Source organism: Nicotiana tabacum, chromosome 4 (genome assembly GCF_000715075.1).
Source record: "Nicotiana tabacum cultivar K326 chromosome 4, ASM71507v2, whole genome shotgun sequence".
In the NCBI taxonomy this organism is placed as follows: Eukaryota; Viridiplantae; Streptophyta; class Magnoliopsida; order Solanales; family Solanaceae; genus Nicotiana; species Nicotiana tabacum.
The window spans coordinates 47,294,215-47,314,825 of record NC_134083.1 but is presented as its reverse complement, the minus strand read 5'-3'; the positions used below and the strand labels follow the sequence as shown (position 1 = coordinate 47,314,825).

The 20,611-nt window shown below is 36.7% G+C and overlaps 2 protein-coding genes across 2 annotated transcripts; both read left to right on the top strand.

Moving 5' to 3' along the window:
* Window positions 1-14,809: 14,809 nt before the first annotated feature.
* On the top strand, window positions 14,810-15,686 carry LOC107772661 (kunitz trypsin inhibitor 5-like). The gene has a single exon (XM_016592149.2). It carries the CDS (start codon window positions 14,864-14,866, stop codon window positions 15,533-15,535), a length of 672 nt encoding a protein of 223 aa, XP_016447635.2. The 5' UTR covers window positions 14,810-14,863; the 3' UTR covers window positions 15,536-15,686.
* A 3,651-nt stretch (window positions 15,687-19,337) lies between these two features.
* LOC142180202 (kunitz trypsin inhibitor 5-like) lies at window positions 19,338-20,214 on the top strand. Its single transcript, XM_075251150.1, has one exon. The coding sequence runs from the start codon at window positions 19,392-19,394 to the stop codon at window positions 20,061-20,063; it is 672 nt and encodes a 223-aa protein (XP_075107251.1). The 5' UTR covers window positions 19,338-19,391; the 3' UTR covers window positions 20,064-20,214.
* Window positions 20,215-20,611: the final 397 nt, after the last annotated feature.

Below are 20,611 nucleotides of genomic sequence, written 5' to 3'. Positions count from 1 at the left end.
TGGTATGAGATGTGATAATATACAATAACAGAGACTAAGATATGATATGTAGTAATGAATGCGACTGAGTACATAACATCAATTAAGCAAATAACTCACATCAAAGAACAACCATTGTGGGTCCTAATAGTACGAGCATATAGCCTAAACATATTTTCTAGCATGAATCATAGCTCAAGTACTTTAACACATAGAGTATAGTACAAGTATTCAGATAAAATAGCTACACAGTTTCATGGAATCGACTAAATCATAAATTCTACGGTGCACACCCACGCGTCCATCACCTAGCATGTGCGTCACCTCAATATCAATCATATAATACGCAATTTAGGGTTTCATACCCTCAACACCAAGTTTAGAAGTGTTGCTTACCTCTAACAAGCCGAATTCAAACCAAACAAAACGGTTCACAACTAGCCAAAAGTAACTCAAGAATATAAAACAATGCCAAAGAAAATAATTCCAAGTGATAAAGGTTGAATCTTTAATCAAAACCCCAAAGTCAACCAAAACATCGAATCTGGGCCCGCACCTTGGTATCCGACGAAACTCACAAAATCTGACAACCCATTCAATTATGAGTCCAACCATAATAGTTTCACTCAAACCCGACTCCGAATCGAAGTTCAAAACACAAAAAATCTGTTTATAAAATTTTAGACAAAAAACCCCAAATTTGACTTTGAAATCATCAATCAAATGCCAAAAACGAAGATGGATTCATGAAATATAACCAAAATCGAGTATATAACATTTACCCCAATCCATGTGGTGAAATTTGCCTCCAACATTGCCGAAATCCGAGCTCCCTAACTCAAAATATGACCAAATGAACAAACCCTCGATATTAAATATTTGTTTGCCCAACTGTTCTGCCTCGTTTCTTGTGCTAAACGATCCCGAAACTCACTTTTCATGCCTCCAATTGATACCTTGTGAAATTTCAGTCAATTTAATCTTTTGAATCACTCCATTTGACCTTATAATTAAGGAGATATGTTGGGTTCAATATTTGAAAATAGTGCAGATTTTAAAATACGAAGTCAGTAGCAATTTCGTAATTAATCTGAAAAATCTGGCAACCGAATTCTTAGTAAAATGACCATAAACTCCTCATACAATGTCCAAATGCGATGATTCTTTTTTCTGTGGCTCCGTAATTATGATACGGATCTAATGTTTCAATCAAAATAGAATTTGGAGCTCCTTTTCCTAATGTGGTACCATTTATGCTTGAAGAAACGACGTCGAAACAATAAAAACGAGCGCAACACAACCCAAACCTATCTGAAACTCCCCCGAGCCCCTCGGAACCTCGTCCGAACATACCAACTAGTCACATAACATAACACGGACCTACGCGAGGCCTCATCATGCATAGTAACATCGAAACGACAAATTGTACCTCAAATCAAACTTAATGAACTTTTGAACTTTCAACTTCCAAAACCCGCGCCGAAATATATCAAATCAACCCGCAATGAACTCAAATTTTGCACACAAGTCCCAAATAAAGTAACAAAGCTATTCCAATTCCCGAAACCACAATACGAATCTGATTTCCTCAATGTCACATCTCAGTCAAACTAATGAACTTTCCAAACTTTTAAATTTTTAACTTTCGTCAATTAGTGCCTAATCCTTTTATAAATATTCAAATGCAAATCCGAGCATACGCCCAGATCCAAAATTGCCATCCGAACCTAACGGAACTATCAAAACTTTGTTCTGGGGTAAAATTCACAAAAGTCAAACTTGATTAATTTTTCCAACTTAAAGCTTCAGTCATGAAATTCATTCTTCCAAATCGAATCTGAATAACCTGAAAACGAGAACCGATGATTCAAACAAGTCATAATACATCATACGATGTTGCTCAAGACTTCAAATCACTAAACGAAATGCAATGTCATGACTCCAATTTCCCTCGGTAGGATGTCGTGACGGCACCTAGTCTCTAAGACTAGGTAAGCCTAACACTTACTAAATAAACAAAAGAAATCAACCATCAAATGAAAAATACGAGAGAAAAATTGTATACGAATTGCATTTCCCAAAACTAGTAGTACAAGTCATAAGCTCTACTGCGTTCGCTAAGAAATCCTTAACTACAACTTTTCAGAATGGAAAACAAACAGTATGAAAAACAAAATCTGAAGGTGACTCCGAGGTCTGTGAACGCGACGACAGGTTCACCTTGAGTCTCCATAGATCAACCAGCCAGTTGATAATTAAAAACAACCGTGGCACCTGGATCTGCACAAAAATATGCAGAAGCTTAGTATGAGTACACCGCAGTGGTACCCAGTAAGTATCAAGACTAACCTCGGTGGAGTAGTGACGAGTGACAGTCAAGACACCTACCAGACTAAACAACCTGAACAAGTGTGAAGGTAAACTAACAGAGGAAACAATATTAATATAAAGTTAATCATGATAAGGAACACAAATTAATACTTGCAATGATACTCTAATAACAACAATATTTAACAGGAAGCAATCAGGTGATAATGTTGTAGAGTAAGTTGAACACAGTCTACGTCCGATGAAACCAAATAAAGGAAAACTAGCAACAACTCAATAAGATCAACCGCCTTGACAGCATATCTGTTCAAGAATTTCCACGAGGTATCGAACCTCAAAATCACAGTTCACGGGTCCGAATTCTTATACTCTAATCACTTGGCATCTTGTGCCAACATTACAATTCATAACCGTACGGACGACTCACGTGCCAAGAGAACAACTCTCACACATAAGGCAAATAGACAAGAGTACATGCAATGGTCAACAATGTTAGGATTCATCTTCTTAAATTGATAGAGTGATTACTACGTGTATGCTTGTGTAAGTGTGCTACCACATTTTAAGTCAACCGATAAGAGTAGAGACAATGAATAGCACATAAAAAATGATCACCACAAAATGTACATAGTAATAAAAGCAACAATGAAGTTGAAACAACGACTAGCACAACAAACTTAGCTACATAGAACTGAGCATATAGTGCAACACGGAGGAAAGCAATTAGTAGTATGGTAAGGAAAACAACAATCAAAGACAAGTGCACAAAAAAGAGGAAATGACAATAAGAGCAATCCCGTGGTACCGTCTCGTAGTCTCAAATTGTAAAATGAATCACAACTTTCCTTATATCACCGCGCGAGCCTTTATACTTAGTTTTACAAAATTATTTTAGCATCCCGCGTTTTAGCCCACCTTTTCACACTGCATGGCTTCTAGTAATTCCCTTACTAGCCACGTGTTTCAAGCCCACCTTATCTCACCGCATGTGTTTCAACACTCAGATCTTATACCACCGCATGCGTATCAATAACAACAACACGACAGAAACCTCATGCAAACACAATAACAACTGAACGGCAGAAGCCTCGTGCAAGCACAATGACAACCTCTCAACAACAACAAGTGTGACAAAGCATAACAACTCAAATAAATGACTTTCACAATATGTGCCCACATGTCACAATATTTCCTCAAAACAATTCCAATATCACAATGGCACATAGCCCTTGGCTCAACAATACTGAATACAATAGTAACAACGACAATAACACGAGAGTACGACAAGTAAAATAACTCAGTAACTTCAGAATATAAAGAAAATGAAAGAACAATCTCACAAAGAAAAGACACAACAGGAAATAATGGTACAATATAGCAATACCTCAACAAGAAGATAAAATGTGTAGAAATGATTCCACAAAAGTACAATTCAATGATAAGAGAGATAACATGAGTCAATAATTCCAAATAAGTATAAGTCAACAATGAATAAGGATAACAAAACTTCATTTAGGATTGAGCAATTACGGAAGAGAATCCAAAAAAATGCAATTAAAGATAAGCAATTACGGAAAAGATAATAATAACTTCAATTAAGGATAGACAATTACAGAAGAGATAATAACAACTTCAACTAAAGGTATGCAATTAGGGAAGGATAGCATGGTAATAAAAGAGGTAACAACTTCAGTTAAGGCACGTAAGAGTTTAATTGGCAATAAGAGCGGAAAATGATGCAATTAATTCCAATTAAGACATGTAGAGATGAAACTAGTAAATGGGGGATTTAACACGATGAAACAACTTCATTTCTAACGAACATAAGAACCTAAGATCCCTAAATTGTCAAATTTCCACAAATAAGCCCGAGCACTAACTCGTCACCTAGCGTACACGGATTTCACATGACACAATTAGCACCAAAGACTCAAATCCTAAGGGGTATTTCCCCCACACAAAGTTAGGCAAAATACTTACCTCAAAGAAGCTAGATTGTTACTCTAAAATGACCTGCTCAAGCGAAACACCCTCCGGACAGCTCAAATCTAACCAGAATAACTTCAATTCATAAATAAAACTCATAGAAAACAAATGCCGGATAATAAAGCCTCAATCTTTAACAAAAACTAAAATATCAACCCAAAAGTCAAACCATGGGCCCCCACCTCAGAACCCGATAATTTATAAAACTTGGACACTCATTCTGATATGGGTTCAACCATACCAAAATCATCAATTTCTGATATCAATTCGTCCTTCAAATCATCATTTTACATTTTGCAAGAGTTTTTACAAATTTTCCTCAAATTCCAACTTAATTCACTAATTAAATGATGAAAATAGCAAGGGATTCATGAAATGTAACAAGATTTTGGTATAGAACACTTACCAAAATTAAATTCTTGAAGAATCTTTCCAGAGACGCTCAAAATCGAGGCTTCAAACTTAAAAATGAACAAAAAATGCCAAACCCTCGAATATATGATTCTACCTAGGGCTCTTCGCATTTGCGCACAAATATATCGCGCTTGCAGCTTCTTTTTTGCGAGGAAAATACCGCACCTGCGGTCTTCACTTGAAAACCCAGAACTCACACCTGCGGCCCAATAATCGCATATGCGATTGCGCAGAAGCGTGACAAACACCGCAAAAGCGGGCGACAACCCAGAACAGATATCGCGCATCTGCGATCAACCTTCCGCAGATGCGATCTCATACCTGCGCTTCCCTCTCCGCATAAGCGGAACGATAGGACCTGCACCAATATCATAGAAGTGACCAAGAATCTCACAGAAGCAGCTCCGCATCTGCGATCAAACCTCCACAGAAATGGGCGGATACACCAGAAGCAGACCTGGTCACAAGCAATAAAATCATCTGAAACTCATCTGAAACACACCCGGGCTACCCAAGACCCTGTCCAGAAATACCAACAACTTCCATAACACCACGCAGACCTACTTGAGGCCTCAAATCACATCAAACAACGCTGAAACTATGAATCGCACCCCGAATCGAACTTTCAAATCTTTAACTTCCAAAACGTGTGCCGAAACATATCAAATCAACCTGGAATGACGTCAAATTTTACATGCAAGTCCCAAATGACATAACGGAGCTAATCCAACTCTAGGAATCACATTCCAACCCCGATATCACCAAAGTCAACTCTCGATCAAGCCTCTCTACCTTCCAAAACTTTAACTTTTTCAATTTCCCTGAAATGCTTCAAATTACCCTACGGACTTCCAATTCCAAATTCGGACGCACGCCTAAGTCCAAAATCACCATACGAAGCTATAGGAACCATAAAAACCTCATTTTGGAGTCGCTTACATAAAAGTCAAATTTTGGTCAATTCTAAAATAGGAATCATTCTTCCAAATCAATCCCGAATCATCCAAAATCCAAACTCGACTACCCACGCACGTCATAACACATAATATGGAGCTTCTCGAGACCTTAAGTCGCCAAACAAGACGTTAATTCTCAAAATGATCGACTGGGTCGTTACATGCAAATACACAAAACGGTCGATCGGGTCCTCACATCCTCCTACATTTAAACATACGTTCGTCTTCGAACGTGCCATGAGTCATTCCAAAGCCATCAAACTGCCGTGTAACCTTACCATACACATACCCAGGGTTGATCCCACGTCACCCTATTCCATATAGGCCCGAAAACATAACATAACTGCAGATCATTACTTCAACCTTAGCCCATAAACAACATAATCCAATTTCCAACATCGGGAATTTCCACCAAGACCCGAACCTTGCATCTACACATTGTATAAGCCTGAACAAAATGTATCAAGCCATAACCATAACCCAAGATGTAATCACATGACATACCACACGACTCGTAGCAAAATATTTGATCACAGTAGCCGCTCAAAACAACCCAATACTGGCAATAAACCTCATATCAAACAAAATCTCATTCTAAAGCCTTTGTACACTGCAGATGAAGGAACAAAACACGCAAAAACTCATAATTATTCATCAGATCAACAAGTCATGGAGCTCCCTCTCCTTCGACAAGAACTATAACCAAATTTCTAAGTCGATCAACGACCTTATCCTTCCAAATATGCCGCAATCAAATCCGATAGCACTCATTCTAGGTCCAATAACGTCATCTCCTTAACCACAACCATTCTAGTGACATGCAACACCAATACAACATAAAGTCACAACCGTGCAGTCCGTGCACCAACAAGCAACAATTCAAATGTACTTAAACATGGAAAATGAATAAAATGGGAGGATTGTCCCGCAAACTCAAAAAGTACCCCCACAACCGCAATGCTATGAAATCATCATACATAATAGAACCAAGACACACGAATCTAACACAAAGGATCATATCTCAACATACTCTGTTGCAATGCGTGATCCCATCCAAACACTTCCCATATGAAATACCTCAAGCCACCATGCCCAAAATCAATAGCCACGCGCAATTCGATATCAAGTACCCAAGGTGCATGACCATAACCACAGAGAAACCAATAACACAATACCATAGTCCAGAAAGAACATAACCAAATGTGCAATAAATCATTCAACACCCTAATATTCATCTCGCTCAAATTTCGCTATAAGGCCCAAATAGGACCGCACCATGTGTGCCTATAACAAATGGATCGCAACCCCTCGTAGCATAGAAGAGTACTCATAGAACATCTCAGAACATGAATAAGCTCAACTCTAACCGAATGGCACATCCCTCAACAACAGTGGCATGGAGTCAACCAATTCGACCCGGTGTAGAACACACATCCTTATTGGGCCTACCAATGGACCCCAAATCAACTTTGGTCGCCCACAAATAGATACATAACCCTTCAAAAGTCCACAATGACTAAACCATAACACATATTATCATCTGGCTAGCTTTAGCCACATCTTCACAGTCCACAACCACGAAACAATTTGTTTCTGAGAACTCCCGGTCTCCACATCCATAGAACATGATCACCATACATGATCCTAACTCCACCACCCGAATGTCTAACACATCTCTCACACACGATCATCCCACGAGGAATACTCCTATAATTCTTCCGTGCCACATTGCAAAAATCTGAATATCAGCAGTCGATTAATCAAACGAGTACCGCAATACCAATAAAGCGTTTGTAAGTCAGAACACGGCGTGCCTTCTGAAATACGCACCCTTCTCAGGAATTACCAAGTACTTGTAACATTCATATAAATATCTTGAAATGTCCATGTTATCCAAAATTCATGACCTTCCCTCCAAATCTGGACCATGACCTTGCACATGCAAACCCCAACCCCACACAACACAACACATCTATCATGCCATCATATAAAAAGTACGAGAATCTCATAATCAACTTTGAGTCACCAGTAGAATACATACCGATCAGTCAGGAACCTTCCATTTGATCCCATCCAGGAGAAAATCACAATATGCAACATGCTCCTCGCGCCGCTAGGAAATATCCATCTCAAATCATGGTAAACACCGTCGAGAACTCTTTGAAACCCATTTGCACATAACCAAGCCATCATAACTGAATATCTCTAACTCGACCAAACCACGTAGGTCGCCAAACCCAAGATTATTGCCACACAACACCTGTAGAGACTTACCACATCATAAGTACCCAAAGAACAGATCATATCCATTACCATGCTGATCCAACCTACTACCAAGCTGTCCTATTTCTCCGAGTTCCTTCTGAATTACCCTCAAGTTGACACTTATCCTTTCCAGAACACCATGATCCTTATCCAAAGCTCACCACAAGAGGTCCTAGCATAAAACCACACCACCTTAAGGCCCATAAGCCACAGTATTCCCTTTTAAGCACCCCAAAAGCACCACAACCGAGACACCCACTCTGGAGAGACCTTCTGTGAATCTAAAGTTGTTTCCTTCACCTCCATGATGCTGAAATGTAGAATCCATAATGATATAGAAATATCGCGAGTCTCGACACCATCTAATGTAAATCCCAGATTCTAGCCATATACTAATCCGCAAAATTCTCAATTGCTACATGTAAATCTTGAATCCATTACAACCTTCTCGAGAGTCATCCACTCAACTCAAATCTCAATTGCACCGATCAAATAGGTCGAACGACATGTGCCCCATTAGCATGACAACACCCAACGAAGTAACCCCTCCTTAATGCGACCGAGCAAAGTCTTACTCCATGCGCACTACATCTTCCACAATAACAACTCAATCATTCTATGATTCCCATATACCCATAAAGTGTAACATAACCGGTACCCATAAATTCCTTTACTCGAGTCATCCTCGATCTTAATCTCTGCAAGTCATATCCGATTCACAAGTACGCCTCAAATCGAAACCAGTACAACACATAACCACGCATCAAATCGTGGATAGCAGACTCCTCACTTAGTTCAAATTCATAGAACAAAACACTCGATAACTCATAATACCCTTACTTTATTACTGCCATAATCCTGCACTGAAGTTCAACTCAATCCTTCATAAGCTCATATAACACAAACCATCTAATACCTCAAATCATCTGCAAATCTCACATTCATCCTCATGACAGTCATGTCAACTATTACCACCGATCTTAAACTCAGATCACACAAATATAACTCACTAGTAGAAAAGAAATCCTCCACACAACATCATAAGGATCACACATCCGTAGATTACCTTGCATGTTATAACCCACCTGCTTAACCTCAAACTGACATCTCTCTATACCCTTTCATAGCCACAACTACTACGTAATTACTAGATCTTCCTGAGTCTGAACTCATCAACAAGATACAAAAATCTAATTCGTTACACAATTAAATAACATGAAAGGTCTTTCAATATACTCATAACTCGAGACTATACGCCACATCAAGACAGGAATCAAGCACCCAACAGTCATCTTTATATCCCAAGAAAACTCTTCCCATCATATTCAAACCAACTTAACACACCCTGCAGTCATATCATACTCATCATATAGCCATCCAACTACTCATCGAGCCATAAATCTCACTGATAGGAACACTACCGGACGTATAAGTCCAAAATCACATGCTCACGCAACCGAAATTATCGTGCTCAAGCTATAGTCAAAACCCAGACTCAAGTCCTCCAGACTGGCCCGTCATCAACACACAGAAATCACATATCGTTCCTCATCCATAGAATTACAAGCCGTCAATGCACAACTGATACCAAGCACTCACATGCACACACGGATGCGTAGAAGGGATTCAAAGAGTTACGCTTCAAGATGAATCAATGCTTCACAATAAGGAAATAAAGATAGGAAGTTTATCCAAAATGCCATTGTAGCCTCTCGAGGATAGGTATGGATGTCATCATACCGATTTACAAGACTCTACTAGATACTTTCTCATGACTTGTAGAACCTATGAACCTAGAGCTTTGATACCAACTTGTCACTACCCAAAATCCAACTAGTCATGATGGCACCTAACCCAACCTGCTAGGTAAGACAATTAACAACTATCCAATTAAATGAGATTTATTAAGAATAGAAATGATAATACAACTGCTTTTATACAAAATATTTTCCAAGGATTGGTAGTACAAATCACGAGCTTCTAAGATTTAGATTTTTACAAGATTGAACCAAAATAATTACAACATCTGTTTGAAATGTAAATGAATAGAATTCGAATCTAATGCTACTAAGGATAAGTGATAGCCATAACTGGAACGCATGTACATCTTCAGATCTAGCTCCCGCCAAACTTAGCAACATCAACATCCAACATTTGTACGCAAGGTGCAAAAATATAGTATGAGTACAACCGACCACATGTACTCAATAAGTAACAAACCTAACCTTAGGTTGAAAGTAGTGACGAGCTGGGACAAGGGTCCGAGTACAACTCCAATAACCCACCACAGATCATAACAATATAATAAAAAAGGTACAAGAAAATAACTCAGAGATAAGATACTCAACTCATTCACAGTTAAGGAAAATAGGCATGAATTTCAAGTATAACAGAAAATTCCCAATTCTTTCACCGAAATCACCAAAATTATGAGTAAGTCCGAAAAGTGTGATTTTTTCCAAAAATCATTCAATAATAATTAAGATGTTTCATTTTCAGATAGCATGTAGAAAGTACATCTCTACACCAAGTTGATAAGCAAGTGAAATCATAAATGTCACCAAAATCGGGTGGTAAGAGGAAATGCATCTTTATGCATGTATCTCAAGTACGCATGTCAAATGCAATGCATCTCAGTGATGAATTCATATACTCACACTATGAGAATACTCAATCTCACGGTCTCGTATTCTCACTCATCATGCTCAATACTCATCTCACACAATCACTTAGTACTGTACAGAGAAGATCCAGCCCAAACATAAATAACTGCTAGAATTGTACCAACTGTGGATGTGCAGACACCGGAGGGGCCGATCCAGCCCAAGCGCTATAATAAGCCAAATCCTAACATAAATCAATATATCATGTTACGACGTGCAGTCCGATCCCATAAATATCACTCAAATCAGGCCTTCGGCCTCACTCGGTTATCAATCTCTCCAGTCTCTCGGGCTTACAACACTCATGCTAAGTAGCTCAAATCAATGGTATGAGATGTGAGAATATACAATAATAGAGACTGAGATATGATATATGTTGATGAATGCGACTGTAATTGCAATTAAGCAAATAACTCAAATCAAAGAACGATCATTGTGGGTCCCAATAGTACCAACATATAGCCTAAACATATTTTCTAGCATGAATCATAGATCAAGTGCTCTAACACATAGAGTACAGTAGAAGTATTCAGATAAAATAGCTACACAGTTTTATGGAATCGACTAAATCACAATTTCTACGATGCACACCCACACTCCCATCACTTAGCATGCGCGTCACCTCAACATCAATCACATAATATATTATTCAAGGTTTTATACCCTCAGCACCAAGTTTAGAAGTGTTACTTACCTCAAAAAAGTCAAATCCTATACCAAGCAAGCCAAATGATGCTCCAAAAATGCGATCACGCACGTACCGACCTCCGAACGGTTCTAAACTAGCCAAAATCAACTCAAGAATATCAAATAATACCTAAGAAAATAATTCCAAATGATAAAGGTCGAATCTTTAATCAAAACCCCAACGTCAACCAAAAAGTCAAATCTGGGTTTGTACCTTGGAATCTGACAAAACTCACAAAATCCGACAACTCATTCAATTATTCATACAACTATTTAGTTTCACTCAAATCCGACTCTGAATCGATATTCAAAACTCAAAAAATCACTTTAAGAACGTTTAGATAAAAAAACCCAAATTTGACTTTAAAATCATCAATCAAATGCAAAAAATGAAGATAGATTCATGAAATATAACCAAAATCAAGTATAGAACACTTACCCCAATCCATGTGGTAAATATCGCCTACAAAATTTCCCAAATCCGAGCTTCCCAACTCAAAATATGACCAAGTGAACAAATTCTCGATATTAAATATATATTTTTGTCCGGTTGTTCTACCTGGTTTCTTGTTCCAAATAATTTTGAAACTCTCTTTTGATGCTTCCAATGGATCCCTTGTGAAAGTTCAGTCAATTTAGGCTTTTGAATCACTCTATTTGGCCTTATAATGAAGGAGATATTAGGGGTGGGCATAATACCGACAGTACCGAAAAAACCATCCGAATCGAAAATTTTGGTTTTTTCGGTTTCGGTTTTTCGGTTTATTCGGTCGGTTTGCGGTTTATTATTTTAAAATTCGGTGGTCGATTTTAAAGGTTCGATTTTCGGTTAAACCGAAAAATCAAAAAAATCAAATTTCGATAGAGGTAGGCTTGAGATGTTGTTTCTATTAGCATAATTTATTATCATTTTCTTGGCTATACCAGACCCTTTGATCGCAATCACTTCATGTTCCCCTATTAAATGAACCACCACATACTATATGCTCTCTCTAGTACTTCTATTTCTTTTGCCACTAATGTAGCAAAAGTCTCTTTTTCGACTTGTTTTGCATTTGAATTCTCCTCCTCGGATTTCGTTGAACCAATATTAATGCATAAATCATCCTCTAATTGTTTGATTTTTTCAGTGGATAGTCTGTAACTTTTTATTGCAATTGAAAACAAGCAATATTCTCGTATGAACTATTTGAACAATCTATTTTTTGTTTTTCTTACTATTGTTGCTATGGCTTGAAACCGAAAACTGAAACCCGAATTAATCGAACCGAAATTCTACAAAATCGAATCGAACTGACCGATACTCACTCCTAAAGATATATTGGTTTCAATATTTAGAAATAGTGCAGATTTTTACATATGAAGTCAGTGGCAATTTCATAATTAATCTGAAAAATCCGACAACCCAATTCTTAGTAAAATGACCATAAACGCCTCATACGATGTCCAAATTCGACGATTCTTTTTGCTTTGGCTACGTAATTATGATACGGATCTAATGCTTTAATAAAAGCAGAATTTGAAGCTCATTTGCTTAATATGGTACCATTTATGCTTGAAGAAACGACGTCAAAACATAAAATTATCGAGCGCAACACAACTCAAGCCTATCTGAAACTCCTCCGAGCCCTTCGAGACCCCGTCCGAACATACAAACAAGTCGCATAACATAACATGGACCTACTCGAGGCCTCATCATGCATAATAACAACGAAACGACAAATCGCACCTCAAATCAAACTTAATGAACTTTTGAACTTTCAACTTAAAAAACCCGCGCCGAAATATATCAAATCAACCCGAAATGAACTCAAATTTTACTTACAAGTCCCAAATGGCGTAATGAAACTATTCTAATTTTCGGAATCACAATCCGAATACAATATCCTTAAAGTCAACTCTCTGCCAAACTTATGTACTTTCCAAACCTTCAAATTTCCAACTTTTGCCAATTAACGACGAATCCTTCTAGAAATATCCAAATGCAAATCCGGACATACGCCCAAGTCCAAAATCACCATCCGGACCTAATGGAACCATCGAAACTCCATTCCGAGGTAAAATTCACAAAAGTTAAACTTGATCAACTCTTCCAACTTAAAACTTCAATCATGAAATTCATTCTTCCAAATCGAATATGAATAACTTGAAAACTAAAATCGATGATTCACACAAGTTATAATACATCATACGATGGTGCTCAAGACTTCAAATAACTCAACAGAATACAAATGCTCAAAATGACCGGTCGGGTCATTACACAATTCCTAAATTATATTTTATTGATTAAAGAAATTAGAATAATGTGCATTTTGAATGACTGCTTCTGTTATTAACTAACATTGTTTAAGTGTTTATGCATTCTAGAATAAACTCTGACCATAAACTCCAATGTGATGGGGGTATTGCCTTAAGAATATGTCTTTCCAAAAATAAACTCAAAAATGCTCTTAAATATTCAGGGTTTATGTGTTTTTACGCATGATTACTTCTAAACTTGAAGTAATGCAATTATAAAATTGGAGTAAATTTTAAATTAAATAGATTGACAAAGATGACGGACTTTTATGGGGATTCCTTTATTAAGTTAGCTAATGAGGATCAATAGCCATAGTTTTTGAAAATTTTCATTTTTTTTAAACTTTTATTTTATAACTTAACACACTTTAATCTATTTATTAAAGTTTGTACTCGCCGAGACATAGCACACGCGCAACGCGCGTACCCTAATACTAGTGTTATTAAAATATACATAGCATTATAACACCAAAAAGGATTTCGATCGGGATCAGAATGGCCAATTTGCCACCCCAAAAAAACAAGGTCCACAACTAGTAGGGGTGTCAAATGGGCGGATTGGATTGGTGGTCAAAATGAGTTGAGTCAATAAATCAGAATGGTCATTGACCAACCCAAAAGTTACTTAAGCTGAAATGGGCTGGGTCAAAATGTGATAAAATTTGAGTCATAGCCCAACTCTTATCAATCTTTAATTAATATGTGTTATTTTCTTATGAATTGTTTAATTATCAAATAAGATTTTCTTTCTTTCGTTGTGGTCCTATAGAACTTATTATCAAACAAACAAAAAATACTTTTAAGATATTTTAGTAAATTTACTCATGAATCAATTTGGGTTAAAAAGTATTCCAACTTTAGATGGGCGGGTCAAATAAGAAAATGAGAGAATTCAAAGTAGGTGGGGAACTTCATTTTCATTGATCATACAATTCTTATACACATATGTATTCTCTAAAGTTATAAAAGTAAACAGTAAGTGCAGATCTTTTCTCAACAAAAATAAACAATTCATTTTTTTAAATAAACAATTTTGTCGCTCTCTTTTTTGAAAATTGCTGGTCTTTAACATTCATTTTACCCGTGAGCAATTGTTCAATAGTATTATGCATGTATCGAGTAGCAATAATTAAGAATAAAAAACTAAACAACAACAGTACTAAACATGTTTTCACCACCATGTTTCACATGCGAGCGAAATCCTTTATCTATAAATTCATGCTCCATTTAGAGCTCATCCATCACCAATTAATAAGCGCAGCTATTACTAAATCAAAAGAATCAAAAATGAAGATAGTTATTTTGTTTTCATTCCTCCATCTCCTTATTGCCTTTTCCTCTTGTAATGCTAGAATAACAACTCCGAACCAGCTCTTGCCTCCTCTGGTGCGTGACAATCAAGGCGAGATTCTCACATCCGACTCGAGGTACTTCATGTTGCCTGGAGCTGGTGGTGGCGGAGTAACACGAGACTTGGGAAATGGAACTGAAACCAGCTCTAATTTTGTTTGTCCATTTCAGGTGGTGCAGTCTCGAAAAGATCTAGACCCCGGCATGCCTGTGTTTCTAAAACCTCGTAATAACCAAGTTAAAAAGATCAGTGAATCAACTTCTCTTAACATCAAGTTCTATCTTAATCCAACTTTCGCATGTGCTGACAACTTAGTGTGGATGGTTGAAGGTTTTCCAGGAACACAGAGTCCGTTTTTCTTGTCAACTAACGGAGTAGAAGGAGATCCCTTACAAATGACCAGCTGGTTTCAGGTTAAGAAATTTAATGATCATCCTACTGATTATTCTTACAAGTTGGTGTTTTGTCCATGGGGAGAATCCTTCTGCAGTGACATTGGAATCGAGGTAGTTGACCGACAAAGGCGTTTGGCTTTGACTTTGAACCCCAATAATACCTACCGATTTGTGTTCGTCAAGGATACAAGCCACGGAATGTCGATTATATGATGCGAATTATGAATCTAGCTCTTGTATTGTCTAAATAATCTTATGCATGCGTAGACTGCATATATATGTCCATGCATAAGACAATTTCATTCGTAATAATGAGTATTGAAATCTTAATGAATACTAGCTATATCCCCTGTTCTATTCGTAATTTCCTCTATGTGGTAGTGGTATTAATTATCTAGAGAGTCAATGTTTAGAACTTTTTACGGACTTGCACGTATATGTTATTAAGAATAATTGTATGTTGGTTGTTATCATTAAAACGTTGATCCAAATTAAAAGTGATCGGCTAAGATTTTAAAGTTAAATGGATCTTTAGATACCTTGTAAAGTATGAGGTCTAATGTGTAAATACATAGATGTTGTTTCTAATTTGATGATGGGCTAAATTAGAAATACATAAACTTGTGCATCTATTAATAGAGTTATGGTCCACTACTAGAAATCCGGTAAACACCGAACAACTTTGGTCGGTAATGGCCAATAACCGTCCAAAACGCGATCACGCACGTACCGACCTCCGAACGGTTCTAAACTAGCCAAAATCAACTCAAGAATATCAAATAATACCTAAGAAAATAATTCCAAATGATAAATGTCGAATCTTTAATCAAAATCCCAACGTCAACCAAAAAGTCAAATCTGGGTTTGTGCCTTAGAATCTGACAAAACTCACAAAATCCGGCAACTCATTCAATTATTCATACAACTATCTAGTTTCACTCAAATCCGACTCTGAATCGATGTTCAAAACTCAAAAAATCACTTTAAGAATTTTTAGACAAAAAAAACCCAAATTTGACTTTGAAATCATCAATCAAATACAAAAAACGAAGATGGATTCAATAATTTGAAACTCGCTTTTGATGCTTTCAATGGATCCCTTGTGAAAGTTCAGTCAATTTAGCCTTTTGAATCACTCTATTTGACCTTATAATGAAGGAGATATTAGGGGTGGGCATAATACCGACAGTACCGAAAAAACCATCCGAATCGAAAATTTTGGTTTTTTCGGTTTCGGTTTTTCGGTTTATTCGGTCGGTTTGCGGTTTATTATTTTAAAATTCGGTGGTCGATTTTAAAGATTCGATTTTCGGTTAAACCGAAAAATCAAAAAAATCAAATTTCGATAGAGGTAGGCTTGAGATGTTGTTTCTATTAGCATAATTTATTATCATTTTCTTGGCTATACCAGACCCTTTGATCGCAACCACTTCATGTTCCCCTATTAAATGAACCACCACATACTATATGCTCTCTCTAGTACTTCTATTTCTTTTGCCACTAATGTAGCAAAAGTCTCTTTTTCGACTTGTTTTGCATTTGAATCCTCCTCCTCGGATTTCGTTGAACCAATATTAATGCATAAATCATCCTCTAATTGTTTGATTTTTTCAGTGGATAGTCTGTAACTTTATATTGCAATTGAAAACAAGCAATATTCTCGTATGAACTATTTGAATAATCTATTTTTTGTTTTTCTTACTATTGTTGCTATGGCTTGAAACCGAAAACTGAAACCCGAATTAATCGAACCGAAATTCTACAAAATCGAATCGAACTGACCGATACTCACTCCTAAAGATATATTGGTTTCAATATTTAGAAATAGTGCAGATTTTTACATATGAAGTCAGTGGCAATTTCATAATTAATCTGAAAAATCCGACAACCCAATTCTTAGTAAAATGACCATAAACGCCTCATACGATGTCCAAATTCGACGATTCTTTTTGCTTTGGCTACGTAATTATGATACGGATCTAATGCTTTAATAAAAGCAGAATTTGAAGCTCATTTGCTTAATATGGTACCATTTATGCTTGAAGAAACGACGTCAAAACATAAAATTATCGAGCGCAACACAACTCAAGCCTATCTGAAACTCCTCCGAGCCCTTCGAGACCCCGTCCGAACATACAAACAAGTCGCATAACATAACATGGACCTACTCGAGGCCTCATCATGCATAATAACAACGAAACGACAAATCGCACCTCAAATCAAACTTAATGAACTTTTGAACTTTCAACTTAAAAAACCCGCGCCGAAATATATCAAATCAACCCGAAATGAACTCAAATTTTACTTACAAGTCCCAAATGGCGTAATGAAACTATTCTAATTTTCGGAATCACAATCCGAATACAATATCCTTAAAGTCAACTCTCTGCCAAACTTATGTACTTTCCAAACCTTCAAATTTCCAACTTTTGCCAATTAACGACGAATCCTTCTAGAAATATCCAAATGCAAATCCGGACATACGCCCAAGTCCAAAATCACCATCCGGACCTAATGGAACCATCGAAACTCCATTCCGAGGTAAAATTCACAAAAGTTAAACTTGATCAACTCTTCCAACTTAAAACTTCAATCATGAAATTCATTCTTCCAAATCGAATATGAATAACTTGAAAACTAAAATCGATGATTCACACAAGTTATAATACATCATACGATGGTGCTCAAGACTTCAAATAACTCAACAGAATACAAATGCTCAAAATGACCGGTCGGGTCATTACACAATTCCTAAATTATATTTTATTGATTAAAGAAATTAGAATAATGTGCATTTTGAATGACTGCTTCTGTTATTAACTAACATTGTTTAAGTGTTTATGCATTCTAGAATAAACTCTGACCATAAACTCCAATGTGATGGGGGTATTGCCTTAAGAATATGTCTTTCCAAAAATAAACTCAAAAATGCTCTTAAATATTCAGGGTTTATGTGTTTTTACGCATGATTACTTCTAAACTTGAAGTAATGCAATTATAAAATTGGAGTAAATTTTAAATTAAATAGATTGACAAAGATGACGGACTTTTATGGGGATTCCTTTATTAAGTTAGCTAATGAGGATCAATAGCCATAGTTTTTGAAAATTTTCATTTTTTTTAAACTTTTATTTTATAACTTAACACACTTTAATCTATTTATTAAAGTTTGTACTCGCCGAGACATAGCACACGCGCAACGCGCGTACCCTAATACTAGTGTTATTAAAATATACATAGCATTATAACACCAAAAAGGATTTCGATCGGGATCAGAATGGCCAATTTGCCACCCCAAAAAAACAAGGTCCACAACTAGTAGGGGTGTCAAATGGGCGGATTGGATTGGTGGTCAAAATGAGTTGAGTCAATAAATCAGAATGGTCATTGACCAACCCAAAAGTTACTTAAGCTGAAATGGGCTGGGTCAAAATGTGATAAAATTTGAGTCATAGCCCAACTCTTATCAATCTTTAATTAATATGTGTTATTTTCTTATGAATTGTTTAATTATCAAATAAGATTTTCTTTCTTTCGTTGTGGTCCTATAGAACTTATTATCAAACAAACAAAAAATACTTTTAAGATATTTTAGTAAATTTACTCATGAATCAATTTGGGTTAAAAAGTATTCCAACTTTAGATGGGCGGGTCAAATAAGAAAATGAGAGAATTCAAAGTAGGTGGGGAACTTCATTTTCATTGATCATACAATTCTTATACACATATGTATTCTCTAAAGTTATAAAAGTAAACAGTAAGTGCAGATCTTTTCTCAACAAAAATAAACAATTCATTTTTTTAAATAAACAATTTTGTCGCTCTCTTTTTTGAAAATTGCTGGTCTTTAACATTCATTTTACCCGTGAGCAATTGTTCAATAGTATTATGCATGTATCGAGTAGCAATAATTAAGAATAAAAAACTAAACAACAACAGTACTAAACATGTTTTCACCACCATGTTTCACATGCGAGCGAAATCCTTTATCTATAAATTCATGCTCCATTTAGAGCTCATCCATCACCAATTAATAAGCGCAGCTATTACTAAATCAAAAGAATCAAAAATGAAGATAGTTATTTTGTTTTCATTCCTCCATCTCCTTATTGCCTTTTCCTCTTGTAATGCTAGAATAACAACTCCGAACCAGCTCTTGCCTCCTCTGGTGCGTGACAATCAAGGCGAGATTCTCACATCCGACTCGAGGTACTTCATGTTGCCTGGAGCTGGTGGTGGCGGAGTAACACGAGACTTGGGAAATGGAACTGAAACCAGCTCTAATTTTGTTTGTCCATTTCAGGTGGTGCAGTCTCGAAAAGATCTAGACCCCGGCATGCCTGTGTTTCTAAAACCTCGTAATAACCAAGTTAAAAAGATCAGTGAATCAACTTCTCTTAACATCAAGTTCTATCTTAATCCAACTTTCGCATGTGCTGACAACTTAGTGTGGATGGTTGAAGGTTTTCCAGGAACACAGAGTCCGTTTTTCTTGTCAACTAACGGAGTAGAAGGAGATCCCTTACAAATGACCAGCTGGTTTCAGGTTAAGAAATTTAATGATCATCCTACTGATTATTCTTACAAGTTGGTGTTTTGTCCATGGGGAGAATCCTTCTGCAGTGACATTGGAATCGAGGTAGTTGACCGACAAAGGCGTTTGGCTTTGACTTTGAACCCCAATAATACCTACCGATTTGTGTTCGTCAAGGATACAAGCCACGGAATGTCGATTATATGATGCGAATTATGAATCTAGCTCTTGTATTGTCTAAATAATCTTATGCATGCGTAGACTGCATATATATGTCCATGCATAAGACAATTTCATTCGTAATAATGAGTATTGAAATCTTAATGAATACTAGCTATATCCCCTGTTCTATTCGTAATTTCCTCTATGTGGTAGTGGTATTAATTATCTAGAGAGTCAATGTTTAGAACTTTTTACGGACTTGCACGTATATGTTATTAAGAATAATTGTATGTTGGTTGTTATCATTAAAACGTTGATCCAAATTAAAAGTGATCGGCTAAGATTTTAAAGTTAAATGGATCTTTAGATACCTTGTAAAGTATGAGGTCTAATGTGTAAATACATAGATGTTGTTTCTAATTTGATGATGGGCTAAATTAGAAATACATAAACTTGTGCATCTATTAATAGAGTTATGGTCCACTACTAGAAATCCGGTAAACACCGAACAACTTTGGTCGGTAATGGCCAATAACCGTCCAAAACGCGATCACGCACGTACCGACCTCCGAACGGTTCTAAACTAGCCAAAA

Bases quoted from the DNA above. Each gene is read 5' to 3' on its own strand.
- LOC142180202 (XM_075251150.1), top strand. From the start codon at position 19,392: ATGAAGATAGTTATTTTGTTTTCATTCCTCCATCTCCTTATTGCCTTT.
- LOC107772661 (XM_016592149.2), top strand. From the start codon at position 14,864: ATGAAGATAGTTATTTTGTTTTCATTCCTCCATCTCCTTATTGCCTTT.